The 17,676-nt window shown below is 40.2% G+C and overlaps 1 protein-coding gene across 3 annotated transcripts in view; it reads left to right on the top strand.

The window, feature by feature from the left end:
- The window catches only part of Adk (adenosine kinase), a 390,903-nt gene that overhangs the window by 27,349 nt on the left and 345,878 nt on the right, over positions 1-17,676 (top strand). For 2 of the 3 annotated variants that reach the window (XM_057786610.1, XM_057786611.1), the window contains exon 2: positions 15,823-15,897. The exons of the other annotated variant lie outside the window; for it this stretch is intronic. In XM_057786610.1, the coding sequence (XP_057642593.1) occupies positions 15,823-15,897 (75 nt within the window). The remainder of the gene's footprint in view (positions 1-15,822; positions 15,898-17,676) is intronic. 3 annotated transcript variants of the gene reach the window in all.

The raw sequence follows: 17,676 nt of genomic DNA, 5'->3' as shown, positions 1-17,676 counted from the left end.
TTTTAATTGCCCATTTCTTCCTGTCCACTCCTCACTGGAGAAATATCCAAATATGAAGCTTCTGTTGTTTAGCAGGTAGCAGCAAGATATGTCTATAACGTAGGAATCCAGTTTTTTTCAAGACTGATGTAAAAGTTAACACCAGCCTTGGAAGTATTTTGAAAAGATGGATGAGTGATAGTGAAATTTTTGTCTGCTTCTTCAGGGTCGGTTTAAAGTTTTGGGCTACAGTGATATGGCTTGAAAAAAAAATCGCTTTGTTGTAGGAATTAAATTGAAGAAAAGTTGAGAGCCTTGCCCGGAACTTGTTAGTAGCAAAGTCAGGAGTTAGATCTTGATGCCTTTGTAGAAACAGCACACTATTTTTAATTTTATGAAAAATTATGCAGATGTGAGACATCTGTAGGAATTCTTTGGCTTTTCTCTTTCTGGTAACTTGGTTCAGACATAGGCAGGGTGGATGTGGAAGGGAAGTGGCAGTTTGGAAAGTTCCCAGCGAGGCCTGCAGCTAATGCCGTTATGGCATTTCTTTAGCTTTTATCAGCCATGGTGTTAGGCGTGTTCCCATTTACGTTCAGTCTAACAGTAAACCCAAGAGCTAGGTATTAAGATCCTTTTCTGGTGATCCCAAGTTATCAAAATCTGATTTCATGTCTTGTGTTCTTGCTTTTACCTCACTCTTAAAATAATTGTTGCTAAATATAGTAATGTGTGACTTTGAAATGGCTATCAAAGAATATAGGATTAGAAACTAGACACAACTTGAGTCTAATTGAGGCTCCTTTCTAATTCTTTTCTACCACGGGCTTTTGTTTAATGATAGTCCTCACTGTTGTGATATTAACCCGTGTCCTACAGTGTTATGGGAAAATGAACTTTAAAACTTTGTCTTGTTTTGGATATTTTGAGACAGGGTCTCACTGTGTAAACTAGGCTAGCTTGGAACTTGCTCTAATAATAGCCCAAGCTGGCCTCAAATTGAAACCCTCTTGCTTTTATCTCCTGAGTGCTGAGATGATAGGTGTGTGCCACTATTCGTTCAATGCTTTTACATTTTAAAACGTTTTATGAGTGGAATTTAGTTTTTGTCTTAAAAGCCTTAAAAACATTTCCCTAGGGAATGATGCCATCTGAAGAGGAAAGACATGTTTTAAAGCTCACTTTTATAGACAGGAACAAACGTACCTATGTAATTGCCGCACTTTACAGTTGATGACACTAAAAATTAGAGGTAGTGTGATTTGTTCACGTTCACATAAGTTGCTATGCGTCTTGAACTGGGTCCAGGCCGTCCGTGCCTCTCACTCAAGCCTATCTTAGTTAGCGAATGCCTCATAAATCCCTTTTTAGTGTAGCAGTCAACTCTTAAGACTTTCTCATTATTTTTTTTAAAAATCTTTTTTTTTTAAGCTTAAGGTCTTGAACGATTTGACTGAAAGTAGTCTGATTTTCATAATTTATATTTCGTTCACTGTTAGTGACGAAGAAGCTAAATTTATGGCTTACGACACCGATTTCTTTGTCATGTGTATCAGATTCTGGTCTTCATCTGGACTGTGATACAGCATATTTGATAAACTAATGCTTTTGTTACTCAGTTGTTCCAATAGAAATGTTAAAGCCTTAATTAAGTTTAGGAGACTTAATATTTAAGTTTTTTTTTTCTTTCTCTCTGTGGGAACTGCTTTAGCCGGGGTTAGAGTCTAAGTTAGAATGTAGACCTTTGACTACTGCTTTGTGTACCTTTTCCTAAATAACACTTTAAAAATTTCCATGTGAACTTTGCTTTGTCTTCATAACCTCAATGTACAGTCTGGTTTGGAACCAGGTTTGTGGGGCACAGTGTTGGGGGCAGAGAGGGTATGGCCAGGCTAGGTCTGGCTGACACTATTTTGGGACTGAGTACAACTGTGCCCTCCGTCGTCTTCATTCTGGAACTGCTTCTGTGGGTTAAGCCCACATTGGAAAGTTTGTGTGGGCTGTGGGTGGGGTCTGGGTAGTTTTCACTGTAAGACTCTGGAGTTTTGAGGTACATCCAACAGAATCATCCAAACCACTCAGACGGAGAGTATTATGTGGAGACCAGAGTGGGCTAAGATGGACTTTTGTTGAGATAGTTTCTTTCAAGCGTTTGGGCAGAGTTTTCAAATTCATTTTAGGACCTGTGCCCTTCCTTCCTTCCTTCCTTCCTTCCTTCCTTCCTTCCTTCCTTCCTTCCTTCCTTCCTTCCTTCCTTCCTTCCTTCCTTCCTTCCCTCCCTCCCTCCCTCCCTCCCTCCCTCCCTCCCTCCTTCCTTCCTTCCTTTGAAAGAATCTTAAAATTCAGATTGCTAAATAAACTGTTATGTCATAAGATTTCTTGGTGGGTCAAGTAAAATTTTAAGATAGGCTGAAACGACTTCATTCATGCACTGTCTTGAGGAAACGGAAACAGGAACCTTTTCCTATGTTCAGTGTTGTCAGCTGCTAATGCTCGTTTTTATAAATAGGTCATCTTTGTTTGAGAAAACACACAAGGTTTTCTAACTCTAAATCCTTCCAGTCAGAGAATTGCTACATTAAACAGAACTGTCAAAGATAAACTGGAACCAAATGATAGTTGACTGTCCAAATGTTAACCCTTTCCTGTGCATTTGACTTGCAGCTATGTCTTTATCTCTGGTTGTTGCTTTTAAAAATTGCTGCAATAAAACATAAATGAAGCTGTCTTAGAAGCCAGGTGACTACAGATCCCAGTTTGCGCAGAACGGAGCTGGATGATGACTATTATCTTGACATAATTACTGGTAGTTTTTTTATTTGTTCTTGAAAGCATTCCATTTGAATAGTAAATTGTCTGGTCACTTCATGTATACAGTATAATCATATTGTAACAGCAGTTCTCAATTGTTAAAATGTTGTTTAAAATGGGCCATAGATAATGGCTGCACCCCCTTTTTATGGTCTATATCTGGGTGTTTTTCCTAGACCAAGCATTTTTATATTAAAAGAGTTCTGAGTGTCTCAGTGTAGTATATTGAACAAGATAGCACATTATGTAAAGTTTAGAATCATTTATTTGCTATCTGATTTTTGGAAGGTTATGTAATCTTGATGAATCTTTTCCTAGGAATTCTTTCCTAGTCTGTTAAACAGAGATAATAATAATGGCCTTCCCTATTATTGTTGTTGTGTGGGTTTCAAAAGGAGCTTACACAGTAAAAGGAGAAAGATTCTATTCCTGCAGATTGTCCTCCGACCCCCACACAAGTAGCACACACAGAGAATAAATAAATAAATGTGCGAAACCAGTATTCTATCACTTAGAGGAACTTGCTATTTAGTGGAGCATTTACTGTCAGGAGAGCAGGGATATAATAGAGGAGTTGGAATAAAGATTTTGTGGGTCAGGGGTAGAAATAACCAACATGTTTGTGTGTTGAAAAGAATGTCCCAATAGGAAACGAAGCAAAGCAAAACAGATAATGCTGGTCAGAGATAAATTGTTCTAGAATGTGCAGCCAGAGATAGGAATTAGGATATAAATGGAAGGGTTGTATAGTCAAGGGTAACACGTTACCCTTTTTAGTTTGTGTTTTTTATGCCAAAATATATATACTGTAAAATCGTAGATCCTGCATCCACTGTTTGTTTTTCTCAGTGTTGGAGACTGAACCTCTGATGTCACACATGCTACACAAATGCTCTACTGTTAAGCCACATTCCTGGTGTAGCCGAGTGTTGATAGTATAGTGGCTTGTGCAAATGGCACTCAGATTTAGATGTGGACAACTTTTGAGAAGTTCCCTTTTACCCCTTTTAGTTAATCCTGTTCCTCACACCATCCAGACAACTACTTTCATACTTCTGTTAACACTGATTAATTTTGCCTTTTCTATAAATTTTTAAAAAATATTTATTTATTATGTATACAATATTCTGTTTGTGTGTGTGTGTGTGTCTGCATGCCAGAAGAGGGCACCAGACCTCATTACAGATGGTTGTGAGCCATCATGTGGTTGCTGGGAATTGAACTCATGACCTTTGGAAGAGCAGGCAATGCTCTTAACCACTGAGCCATCTCTCCAGCCCCCCCTTTTCTATAATTTATATAAAGGGTCTTGTACAGGGCTCCTTGGGTTTACTTACTTTTGTTTATTATAATAAGTTGGAAATTCATCTGATACAGAATGTGTCAAATAGGGGGAGCGCGAGTTAAATAATCCCAAGCTAACTACAAATAGGGTATTCTAAGGTTTTTCTTTATTAAAAGGGAAAACTCACAGAACAGGTACAGGGGTCTAACATCAAGGTGTAGAGCATGGGAAGAGAGAGGCTAGTGGGCAGACTGTGGCCTTTTGGCACTGCAAAGCTATGCCTCAACCTGGTCCAGCCTCTCAAAGGTCTTTGGCTGAAGGAAGTTCCCCACCTTTTGTTTCACCCCGCTTTTGTTTAAATAAGAGAGTTCCAAACTCAATACAAAACCATATACAATAAGAACAGATATCAAGTATAAAAATTAGAATCTATCTGTGTGTATTTTGTTCAGATGACTGTGCAGTTTACATTATTTTTTTCTGATGATTATAAGTTACAAATTAATCTCCCACCTCCCTTTATTTTACAATACTGGGAATTGAACTTTGGGCTTTGTGCATGCTAGGCAAGTGCTCTACCACTGAGCTGTATCCCAGTCTTCCTTTTTTATTTTGAGATAAAGTACAGCTGAGTTTCCCATGTTGACCATGAACTCACTCTGTAGCCCATATATGCTTTGAACTTGCCATTCTTCTGCCTTAGTTTCCTGAGTAGGTGAGATTGTGGGTCTGTCCTGTCACACCTGGCCTGACATAGCACCCCCTACTCCCCCACCCTGTTCTTTTTCTTTATGGTATGGTATGAAGAATCAAACCTAGGGCTTTCCAAAGCTATCTATCCCTGAGTTATAGCTCCATTGCCAACTTCCATGTGGGCCTCTCTCTCTCTCTCTCTCTCTCTCTCTCTCTCTCTGAGGAAGGGTCTCACTATATAGTCCCTTCTGGCCTAAAGCTTGCTATATAGACTGGTTTTGGACTTGGAGTTATCCTCCTGCCTCTGCCTCCAGATTAAGGGTATACTAATGGGGTGGAACCTTTTAATTGAGTTTTAATATGTGGGAATTTTTTTGTTAAGTTTTATTTATTTTATTTGTATGAGTGTTTTGCCTGCATGTATATCTGTGCACAACATGTGTGCTTGCTGCCTAATGAGTCCAGAAGAGGGTGTCAGATCCCCTTGAACTGAAAATTACAGACATTTGTGAGTTGCCCACCATGTGGGTGCTGGGAATTGAACCTAGGTCCTTTGGAAATATAGCCAGTGTCCTTACCTGCTGACCTATCTCCAGCCCTCTCATTATTTTCAATGTTCTCTCTCTCTGTCACCCCCCCCCCTTTTTTTTTTGACTATCCTAAGACTTATTCTTGAAGTCCAGAATTGGCTTACAATGTAAGAACCTCTTGTCTGGCCAGTCTAGTCTACAATACGAGTTCCAGGACAGCCAAAAAAAGAACCTGATTTGGAATTTCCCTCTGTATACTGTGATTACCATTAATGAATAAAGAAGCTGCTTTGGACCTATAGCAAGGCAGAACTTAGCTAGGCAGGGAAAACTAAACTGAATGCTGGGAGAAAGAAGGGCAGAGTCATAGAGAAGCCATGTAGCCCACTGGAGACAGACACTGGGCACTTTGCTGATAAGCAAAGATACACAGATTAATGGAGATGGGTTAAATTAATATGTAAGAGCGAAATAGAAGCTAGAGCTAATGGGCCAAGCAGTGATTTAATTAATACAGTTTCTGTGTGATTATTTCGGTTCTGGGTGGCCAGGAGGAACAAGTGGCCTGCTACTACACGAACCTCTTGTCTCACAGCCCTGTTGATTGCTGGAATTATTGTTGTGTGACATAGTGATTGATTCATATCTGTTAGATGTATTTATTTGTGTGTGTGTGTGTGTGTGTGTGGTGTGAGTGTCACACTGGGTGGAAGTTAGAGTACAGTTTACAAGAGTTGCTTCTCTCTTCTCTTCATGTTGGTCTCTGGGATGGAATTCAGGTCCTTAGGCTTAACCGTAAATGTCTTTACCTGTTGAGCCATCTCACTTGTCCTCCAAATTTTTATTGCTGTGTGTTTGATTATTTTGACACATGGTTTTGTCATGTACCCTGTGCTAGAATTATAATTCATTTCATTATATTATTATTTCGGTCCTTTTATATATACAAATACTCACTTTATGGCCTATACTGTAGTCTGTTTTGGTGAATGTTACATTTGATTTTGATTTAATTTCTTTCTTTAATGTGTGTATGTGTTCATATGCATATGTTGTGTGCGTATGTGGAGACCAGAAATAGATATTATGTGTCTTCCTCTATTTTTCTCCATTCTGTTTTTTTGAAGCAGGTCTCTTATTGAACCTGCAGCTTGCCATTTTGACTAGACTGGTCAGTGAGCCCCAAGGATCCTCATGTCTCTGTCTCCCAGTGTTGAGAATCTAGAGGTGGGACACACACCCAGCTTTTATGTGCTTTCCCTCCTCTGCTTAAACATTTATGTATTTGTGTGTCTCTCCGTGTATATAAAGACATGTGCCGTGGTGAGAATGTAACAGTCAGAGGAAATCCCAAGGGAACTGGGTCTGTCCCTTTACCTCAGGGGTTCTAGTTATTGAACTCAGGTTGTTAGACTGAGCCATCTTGCCAGCCCTTTTGGTTCTTTTCTGAGGACATGAAGCACTTAACTACTGAGTCACCCCTTAGTCTCATTCAATAACATTTCGAGTGGAAACCTCATGCTGCAGTTGTTTAATTTAGCATTTTATAAATACAAATTATGTCCATTTGTTTTAATTATTTTAAAGATAGGATTCATATAGTATAAGATAAATTTAGACTGGACAGATCAGTATTTCTGTTACACTTAAAGGGTTGAATAACCATCATTGCAGTATAATTTTAAAACATTTTTATCAATTTAAAATGAAGCACCGTAGCTGTTAGCAGTTCCATTCCGCCTGTCCCATATCAACATCCATTTTTTGGCAACCGTGAAATCTACTTTTTTTTTTTTTTTTTTTGCCTCTGTGAATTCTTATTCTGATGTGTCATGAACACAATCATGTGATATAAGTTCATCCTTGTCCCTTCTGATTATCAGTATTTCATTCCTTCTTATGGTTGAATACATCTTAGTGTGTAGATATATTTTGTTTACCCAGCTATGTGGGTTATTTTCACTGTGGTTATTATGATTAATATTGTACTGTAAGCATCCATGTGGAAGCTTTTGTTTTGCCATATGTTTGTTTCTCCTCGGAAGGGACACAGTTTCATAGGATAATTTTATGTTACTTTGTGAACAAGAATCCCCGGAAAAAAAGCTGACAACAAAGGCTGCCTGACTCATTAGAACTTTAGATGTGGAAATGATGGAATGCTGCCAAATCCAGAGCCAAATTATCTTGGACCATCTTTAACCCCCTAACAACCATTTATTACCTTCCTCTCTATATGACCTAATATCTTTGTGACTGTTAGGTAAACCTTTTGGAATGTACAAACAGATCTGAGACCTATAGTGAAATATTCCAGCTTTTCTGATGTTTCTACCAGTGTATCTAGAAAGTATCTGATTTTCTTTGTTCTGTTACTATAAAACTTCATAGAACTGTTACCATGTTGGAACATAGTATTTGAGGAAACTATTCCTGTGCATAATCACTACCAGTTGGCTTTGGAATAAACCATTTCTTTTAGGTGAAACAGTTGTCCCACCCCCTAGTTTTCCCGTCTTCTTCCTTCACCATTGCTTTCTCCTCCTCTTTCAGAAACTACTGAACTGTTTTCCCGGTGTGGCTGCATCATTTTCCATTTCTGGTTCCTTAGCATTCTACTGTTCCCAGTCTGCTAGGAGTCCTGTGTGCTTGTTGAGGCGCATCCTAAGCACTCAGGCAGTCTCACACTGTCCTGAAACTCTGCTTGTGCGTGTGCAGCCTAGGCAGGCGGTCGAACCTTCCTTTGTCTTCCTTGAGCATGCTCACAGCGATTGCAGGAACATTTAGGATGTCCCAAATCCTCTGTGCACATTTATTTCTCACACTTTTTCTTTTATGTTTCTGGTTAACTTGTTTGCTCCAATTGCTCCAAGCAGCTGGAATGTTAAATAATTGCAGCTGGTTGCTTTTGACAGCTGCCCTTGGGGGAAGCTCAGCACAGAGCAAGATCAGCTCAGATAATGGGAGGCCTTGGATTGGGGCTTTTGGAAGGACTGTCGGTAAGCCGGGATGACAGCAGCTCTCTGAAGTGACACTTTGAAAGAGCACCAACACATTTCTCTCTTTTCTAGGGCTGCCTGGCGTCTGGGTTTAGTGTTTGAGGGTTGCTGCTTTTCAGATTTACTGTGGGTTGGGGAGAGACAGATAGGAATAGTGCCCCCCTCTGATTTCTATTGCTGCGACGAAGGTTATACTGAAGCAACTTGAGAGGAAAGATTTATTCAGCCTGAAGCTCCAGATCACAGTCCATCATCAAAGGAAGGCAGTGCAGGAACTCAAGCAGGGGAGGACTCTGGGGGCAGGAACCCAAGCAGAGGCCATGAAGCAATGCTGCTTGTTGGTCAACTCCTGGCTGCTTTGCTTTCTTTATACAACCTAGGACTACCTGCTCAGGGTCTGCCTCCCTCCCAACCCCATGAGCTAGGCCCTTCCATATCAATCATTAATCAAGAAAATGACCTACTAGCTTGTTTACAGGCAACCGATGGGGGTTGTTTTCTCAGTTGAGGTTCTTCTTCCTAGAGGACTCCAGCTGTGTCAAGTTGACAAAATCTGTGCAGCACAGTGAGCATTTCTGTCACCTTTCCATAGCTGTGTGTGTATTTCCTTCGGGTTTGGAGGTTTGGAATCTATTATCTAAAGATGAGTCTGTTTTGCAGTCTGAGCATATTTATTAAAACATTAAGCTGGGTGTGTGGTCCATGCCTATAATCCCAGTCCTCCAGAGGCCTGGCCATAAGTTACAGTGCAGTGTAAGGATACACAGCAAGACTCTGTCTCAAACAAACAAATGTGGCAATACTTCAGTATTCTGTCCAAATAAGATAATGAGCCAAATGTTTACTTATGGAGTTGCTTTGTCAGTCAGGCCAGACCCTGCGAGGAGATTCCTAGCATGGCCTCATTCATTTGTGAGGAAATAGTGCAGTATTTTAGATGCACACAGCACTCTCTGATCTGTGTGTCAGCCTTCCACTTTGGCAGTTTCTTTCTGCAAGAAATGTGTATATTTAGGGGCTGGAGAGGTGATGGAGTTAAGAGCCCTTACTGATCAGTTCAATTCCCAGCACCCACACTGGGCCTATAACTCAGGTTCAAGGAAATCTGGTACCCTTTTCTTCCTTTTGTGGGCTTGGAAACATAAGTGTATACACACACACACACACACACACACACACACTAAATAAGAATAGAATAAAATCTTAAATAAAATACATATATATGTTCAGGTTTCAGCCTCTTAGAGCCAGCTCTTGCTCTCCTCATGTATCAGCTGTTGGAGGAGTACTCAGTCCATCAAGACTGACCCCACCCTCTGTGGGAGGGTTTCCTGATAGCCATCTACCAGCATCATATCTGGAAAGAGATGAGCTTCCATAGCTTCTGTATTTGGCCGAAACAGTTTTGATACCTAAAACCACAAACTTATTCTCTGGAAGAAATCTGTTGTCAAAGATAATCTCCAAGGGGACTGACTAGTTTGGCCACCCATTGTCAAAGAGCTAATTAAAACTGCTAAACTAAAGTGGAAAGCAGGAAGAGGAGATTTACTCAATGTGACTGTTGGGAAGAGTGACAAAGAGATTCAGCCAAGCCGTGCAAAATCTCTCTTCAGAATCCTGAAATGAGATTCAAGATACTTTCTCTTCTTGTCTCTTGCCTCTTGCTCCTCCCTTATCCCCTTTCTTCTCTCCTGCTTCTCTTCTTCTTGTCTCTCTCTACCTGTCTCTCGTGTCCTTACTTTAGCAGCAACCTTTCACTCGGTTACTCTCCCCCTCCCCCAACCAACCTCCTGAACTGACTATATTGGCAGTGACATACCTCGGCAGGGCCTGCCAAAAGGTAGCCACTTAGCCTTTCTTCTTCATTTTCTCATTACACTCTGTGAGTTTGAGACCAGCCTGGTCTGTAGGACCAGTTCCAGGACAGCTGAGGCTATCCAGAGAAACCTTGTCTCAAAAAAGAAATAAAACAAAAAAGTCTTTATACTGTGGACACAAAAGCAACTCTCAGCTCAGGGTAAGAAGTAGTGTTAATTTCAAAGATGGGAGGAGAAAGACCACGGCCAAAGAACATGGCCAAGTTCATTAAAGTAAGTGATTAATTACAGCAAGCTTTTTAATTCATGTACATGGGCTGCCTCCACCTAAGGAGAGGTCTGAGAGGGCAGCGTTGGATGAGAAGACAAGGCTTTTATAGCTCAGGGGTGAGGGTTCCCAGATGTGGAGCTTGGTGGGCAAAATAGATGGGGTTATAGGAGCAGAACATAAATCTAAAACGTTAGTCCCCCCCCCCGAAACAAAGACGTGGTTGCAAGGTGGGCATAACACGGTAGTCATTGTCAGTCATATAAAGTTTTGAAATCAGCGAGTGGTTATAAACAGAAGCATGGTTGTCATTCCTGAAACATGCAGTTACAGAACCATTTGTAGTTGAGTTACAGGTGGGGCATAGTCCAATCCTTGAGAAACAGGTTTAATCAGAAACAAGAACAAACCTAGTTTGTCTTTACTATAAAATGGCTTTTTAGACCTACGCTGGAGGCAGGCTAGATCCTCAGTGGTTTACTCTGGAGTCAAATATGAGAGAGCATATCAGGAACACAGATTTAGGCTGCACCAAGCTCCGTGTTCTAACATGGAAGCACGTTTCCTGAGGTTTTTGTAGTAATAGAACAAAGAAGGCTAAAAAAGAAATCTTCTCCCTCCCTTATTCCCTCCCTCCTTCTGTCTCTCTCCCTCCCCCCACTCTCTTTTTAGTGGTGGAGTTTTAATACTGGATTTCTCTTTATAGCAGTCTTGGCTGTCCTGGAACTCACTCTGTAGACCAGGCTGGCTTCAAACTCAGAGTTCTGCCTACCTCTGTCTCTGGAGTGCTGGGATTAAAGGCGTGCGCTACCACACATGGCAGCAATGCTTAATTTTAAAAAATGGGTAAGAGTCTGGCATGGGTACCCACACCTATAATTCCTCCATTACCACTTGAGAGGTGAAGGCAAGAGTGATGGAGGAAGGTCATTGGTTAAATAATAAAGAAACTGCTTGGCCCTCATAGGTTAGAACATAGGTGGGTGGAGTAAACAGAACAGAATGCTGGGAGGAAGAGGAAGTGAGCAGATGCAGGGCAGCTCCTCTCAGAGCCAGATGCGATGAAGCTAGCCGCCAGGTCAGACATGCTCAATCTTTCCCGGTAAGACTGGTGCTACACAGATTATTAGAGATGGGTTGATCGGGATATAAGAATTAGCCAGTAAGGGCTAGAGCTAATGGACCAAGAAGTGTTTAAAAGAATACAGTTTGTGTGTTATTTCGGGGCATAAGCTAGCCAGGCGGCTGGAGCTGGGGCGGAAGGAACACAGCCCGCAGCTCCTACAACACAAGAGGATAAGGAATTCTAGGTCATCTTTAGCTACATAGGGAGTTTGAGGCCAGTATTGTAACAGGCCTAGTGTTGAAATAATGGAAAGAAGAGGCAAAGAAAGGAGTTAGAGACGAGAGAGAGAGAGAGAGAGAGAGAGAGAGAGAGAGAGAGAGAGAGAGAGAGAGAGAGAGAGAACAGAAAGAGAGAGAGAGAGAGAGGTCACTGCTTTGGCAGCAGAGCAGGCTGCTGCTGCGGCAGAAACTAGCATAGAGATCAACACAAAAATTGTTAAAAATATTTTTTTGTAAAAAAATTACATTTCCTTATACACTTTGCTTTAGTTGATGATCATATTGGTTATTTTTTCTGTAGCTGATATAAAAAACCATGACCACAAACAACTTATGGAACAGAGTTTATTTTGGCTTTTAAATTCAGAGGGAGGTATATAATGTTGGGGAGGTATGGAGGGGGCTGAGATCACCTAGAAGGAGCTGAAGTGGGTGAGTCTGTGAATTCTCACTTCCTGCTCTCACTGTTCTTCTTGGGAAGTTCTGCCTCCTATGGACTCTGTAGCCTCCTCCAACAGTGCCTCCAATTGGGGACTATGAATTCAAATACTGGAGCCTATGGGGGACATTTCTCATTTAAACCACCGCAGTTTTCCTTCTCTTCCTCCTCCTGTTCTCATTTCCTTCCTCCCTCTCCATTGAGACCTCTTTTCTCCCTTCATGGTCCCTTCTTTAGTATTATGACTTATGCCACCCCAAATACATATACATACATAAAAATTAAAATCTACAGTTTAAAAAATTGAAACATCAAGTATTTATTTATCTGCATCTGGGTTACTTTGCATAATATAATTTCCAGCTATATCCATTTTCCTGTAAATACATAATGGTCATGATGTATAATAATATAAAGTTTTTATCCTGTCCAAATTTGTCTGTTACCATAATTGGTATTAAACTTAGTTTGCTCCCAAGAAATATTACCATGCTATCCTTTCTGGGTCATGCTGTCCCCTATACTTCACCTTGGCACTTACCAATCTGCTTTCTAACTGTAATTTCTTTTTCACTTTAGAGGCTGCTAAGTGGAACCATTAGGTGTTCCTTAAAGAAGGCGTTTTAATTTCCACTCATGCAGTGACTTTGATAACTAAGTTGTTGGGTGCGGCATAGTCCATTCTGTTTTGAAGATTTGTTTTTTGTTTGTTTTTTGCTATTATGCATGCTAGGACACATAAAATAAAAAAAATTAAATCTGTTTTTTGCTATTGCAAATAAGTCTGTTATTGTTAGTGGTGAAGGGACAGAAAACTCCTAAGGAGTTCCCATAATCTTTTAGGAACTTCAACTCAGGCCAAACTGACATTTGTAATTTTTTTTTTTTGAGACAGAATTTCTCTGTAGCTTTGGAGCCTGTCCTGGAACTAGCTCTGTAGACCATGCTGGCCTCGAACTCACAAAGATCCGCCTGCCTCTGCCTCCTGAGTGCTGGGATTAAAGGCATGCACAACCATTTATAACTTCATTGTGGAAAAGAACTGGCTAGTTGGAACTTAATATATTTTAGTATAAACTTAAAAGTGAGGGTTGAGAGAAAGAGAGGCACTCAAGAAAACAAGACATACCTAAGTGTATGCTTCCTAAAGGGCAGCAGGGGCAAGTAAGATACCCAATTGTAAGTATGGCTTCTAAACGGAGAGGCAAAATCATATGGAGAAGTATACTTAGCTGTTTTCATGACTTTCAAGTTATATCTCAAAAGGCCGTTAAGAAGCCTTTCCTCCCAGTCCTCTTGATAAGGGGGCTGCGTGAGATGGCTCCACAGATGCCCTGAATGGAATTAGTCTGATAAGGTGAAAACCCAGGAGCCACCAGAGCTGCACAATGAGTGTGGTAATTTTCTTCCCCTGTAAATAGAGTTTCTAATGAGAATCCTAAGAAATTTTAGGCTTGCAGCAGGGATGGGAGAAGAGCCTTGGATGGTTAGTGATTCAGTTAGTGATTGTGCTGTGGAATTCTTGCTTCTCTGCTGGCTGGAGACTTTAACTGGATTCCAGGGTGAGAGGCTCCCTTTCCTCTGCACGCCCCTAAGTTTCCCCTGCCTTTCTATCCTGCTTCATTATAAAAATGAACATGTTTAGGTTTTTGTGTAGTTAATCTTTCATTTCTCTAGGGCGACTATCCATTTGTGCAATTTTTACTTATATTTGTGCCTGTTTTGTCAGCTACTGAAAGAGGGGTAGATTGTGTGTGTTTAGTGACAGAGCCCATACATATATATGCAAGATCCTTGGTACTAGAGGGGTTGGAGAAATTGTGCTGTTTCCCCCCCCCGCCAAGTGTTTAGAGCTATTTTATTTGGTGCATATATACTTTGTATTGTTATATTTTTTTATGAAATGACCTATTAACTTTTATGAAATATCTGATATGTCTTATCTGTAGATCTCCATATTTTAAAGTGTACTTTCTCTGATAGTAATATAGCAACTGCAAGTCACATTTTTTATGATTAGTGATTTTATGGCTTATCTCTCCCCAAATCATTTTACCCTTTCTGTGTTCTTATATATAAAACTTTTATATAAGTGTAGTATATATTATATATAGATATGTATAGTATATATCCTAAACTTATATTTAAAGTATATTTCTAAATGGAATATATTTATATATTCAAATGTTTCTCTACATCTGAATAGTTATGATGCAACCATCTTTGCCTTTTTTTAGAGAGAGAAAGAGAGAGAGAGAGAGAGAGAGAGAGAGAGAGAGAGAGAGAGAGGTGTGGGTGTCTTGCTGTGCAGCAATGGCCACATAGAGAATTCTCTCTGAAGACCTGGCTGACTTGAACTCTAGGAGATATCCTGTTTGAGTGCTGGTATATCATGTCCTGCCTATCAGGGTTGCTTTTCTTTTTTCCCCTACCACCCCTTTAATTTGTCCCATCTTGAGTGCACACCGTAGAGGATTGCTTTTCTTAAATAGCTGCTTTTATTTAAAAATTAGGTGTGTGATCCCCAGATAGTTGTACACACCTTTAATTGCAGTGTGGGTCGACAATAGTTTTTGGGTTAGATAAGATATATATCTGATAGAAAAAGATAAGAATGAATTTTTTTTTTTTGATTTTTTTCAAGACAAGGTTTCTCCGTAGTTTTTGGACCCTGTCCTGGAACTAGCTCTTGTAGACCAGGCTGATCTCGAACTCACAGAAATCAGCCTGCCTCTGCCTCCCGAGTGCTGGGATTAAAGGCATGCGCCACCACCGCCCGGCGAATGAATGGTTTTTTATATAGCATTTGTATTATGTAGGGTATCACATGGATTAGTGTTGCTGTAGCTGTGATAGAGTCTTGACCACAGGCAGCTTGGGGAGGAAAGGGTCTGTTGCCTCTCACATGTCACAATCACAGTTCCTTATTGAAGGGACTTGGGGCAGGAACTACTGAGAGACCATGGAGGAGAGCTGCTTACTGGCTTGCGTCTCATGGCTTGTTCAACTTGTTTTCTTAGAGCACTGGGAACCACCAGCTCAGGGGTGACACTGCCCACAGTGAGCTGGGCCCTCCACATTAATCCTTACTCAAGAGAATGTGCTTAGAAAATGTGCCACGGGCTTGCCCACAGGCCAGTTTGGTGGGAACATTTTCTCAGTTGAAAGTCCTTCTTCCCAAATGACTCTAGCTGTTATTAACAGAAAAATCATTGGTGATTGAATGTTATGACAATAATAAATGATCATTTTCCTTGTTGTATTTCAGTTTTATTTCATCTGTTTTAATCTTTTTTATGTGTATGACATTTTACCTGCCTAGCTATATGTACACCTTATGCATACATTTATAGAGGCCAGTAGAGGATGCTGGGTCCTCAGGAAGTGTTGTTACAGATGGTTGTGAGTCACCATGTGGATGCTGGGAACTGAATCCAGGTTCTTTGATGAGTATGACGTGTTTTCACCACTGAGCCATCTCACTAACTTACCCAACTTTTTTCTAAATAAGCTTTATATTACCTCTAAAATATTGTCCTACATCTAATTGGCAAATCAGAGGTTTAATTAAACTAGATGTTAGGCTTTTGTTTAGGTAAAGATACATTTATTTTCATATTTGTGTTTTCTAACTTTTTTCTTTTTCTTTTTTAGTGAAAATGTGCTGTTTGGCATGGGAAATCCTCTTCTTGACATCTCTGCTGTAGTAGACAAAGATTTCCTTGATAAGTAAGTATTAAATACTGCATGTATACAGCATCAAATACCCTTACAGAGAGATTAAACTGTGGAATTGGGCTGGTAGGTTGGCACAGTGGGTAAAGACATGCCCTGCACAGGCTGACAACCCAAATTTGATGCCAGCGACGTGCATGGTGACCTCCACACACTTGCACATGCTTGGACACATGCACATACAATGAGTAGATAAACACAAAAAGACTACCAATAACAGTAATAAAGAAGAGTAGGATTTACCCTATAACACCTCAATTGGAGAACAACTCAGGAAATTGAAATTTATTAGTTCACTGTTATTTGAATAATTCACAGTTCAGCACAGCTTTTTTTTTCATTACTAATATTTTTTCAGTTAAAATTTATTAAATAGCTGGGCGGTGGTGGCGCACGCCTTTAATCCCAGCACTCGGGAGGCAGAGACAGGCGGATCTCTGTGAGTTCGAGACCAGCCTGGTCTACAAGAGCTAGTTCCAGGACAGGCTCCAAAACCACAGAGAAACCCTGTCTCGAAAAACAAAACAAAGAACAACAAAAATAAAAAAAAAATAAAAAAATAGGTATGGTGGTGCATACTTGTAATCCCAGTACTCAGAAGTCAGAGTCAGAAGTTTCATTTAAGTTTGAGGCAAGCCTGGTGCACAATAGGATCGAGGCCAGCCTGAGTTACATGAGACAATGTCTGGAAACAAACAAACCAACAAAAAAGAAGCCACACAAAACAAAACAGTGCTGGTACAACTGTATTTCCACATGCTAGAGAGTAATACTGAGATCCTACTTCACACTTTATACAAGAATTAACTCAATATGGAGCAAAACCCTAAACTTAAGAACTAAAATTATAAAGGTCTTAGAAAAAGACCTGAGTAAATTTTTGTCTTGGATTTAGTACTAGATTATTAAATTCATTATTAGTAAAAGGACAAGCAATAAGGAAAAAAAAAGAAGATGGACTTTACCAAAAATACAAAACTTTTCCAGAGGACACTACGCAGAAATTGAGGTCTGGATTTATAGTAGGGTGCTTGCCTAGCATGTATAAGCCTCTGGTCAATACACACGCGCGCGTGTAGACACACACACATACACGCGTGCTCGTTCTTGCATGCACACATGATCAAGCCAACCCACAGGATAGGAGCAAGTCTTGTTAGAGTCTGGCATCTGGTATTTAGAGCAGTGGTTCTCAACCTTCCTAATGCTGTAACCCTTAGTACACTTTCTCATGTTGTGGTGACCCCCAAGCATGCAATTATTTCATGTTACTTTATAACTGTAATTTTGCTACTGTTATGAATCATAAATTGGTTATCTGATATGTGACCCTCAAACAGGTTGAAAAACCACAGACTGAGAACTACAGATTTAGAAGATGAAAAACTTTTATAGCTAAAAAGCAAAACCAGGGTCAGTGCATGGCTTATTATTGTCACCAAGCCTGATGTCATGAGTTCAGTCCCTGCACCCTACATGATAAAAGGAGAAAGGCCACTCTTACATGTTGTCTTCTGGTCTCTGTCTCTGTCTGTCTTGTCTTGAGGGAGGCAATTCCTTAACCGAGAGGCCTCTTCGCAGGTGGCTCTAGTTTGTGTCCTGTGGACAAGAACTAACCAGCTTATTGCTCTATTCCTTTTCATCCAAATAAAAATAGAATGTAGGTTAGGAAAATGTGTAATATGCTTCAAAATTTGTTCATTTTAGTTTTAATTAGTGTGTTAAATTGCATAAATCTACTTTTAAAAGAAGAGCTTAATAATTTTCTTCTTG

This window comes from Chionomys nivalis, chromosome 12, assembly GCF_950005125.1.
Source record: "Chionomys nivalis chromosome 12, mChiNiv1.1, whole genome shotgun sequence".
NCBI classification, from domain to species: Eukaryota; Metazoa; Chordata; class Mammalia; order Rodentia; family Cricetidae; genus Chionomys; species Chionomys nivalis.
This window is presented reverse-complemented; position numbering and strand designations above follow the sequence as displayed.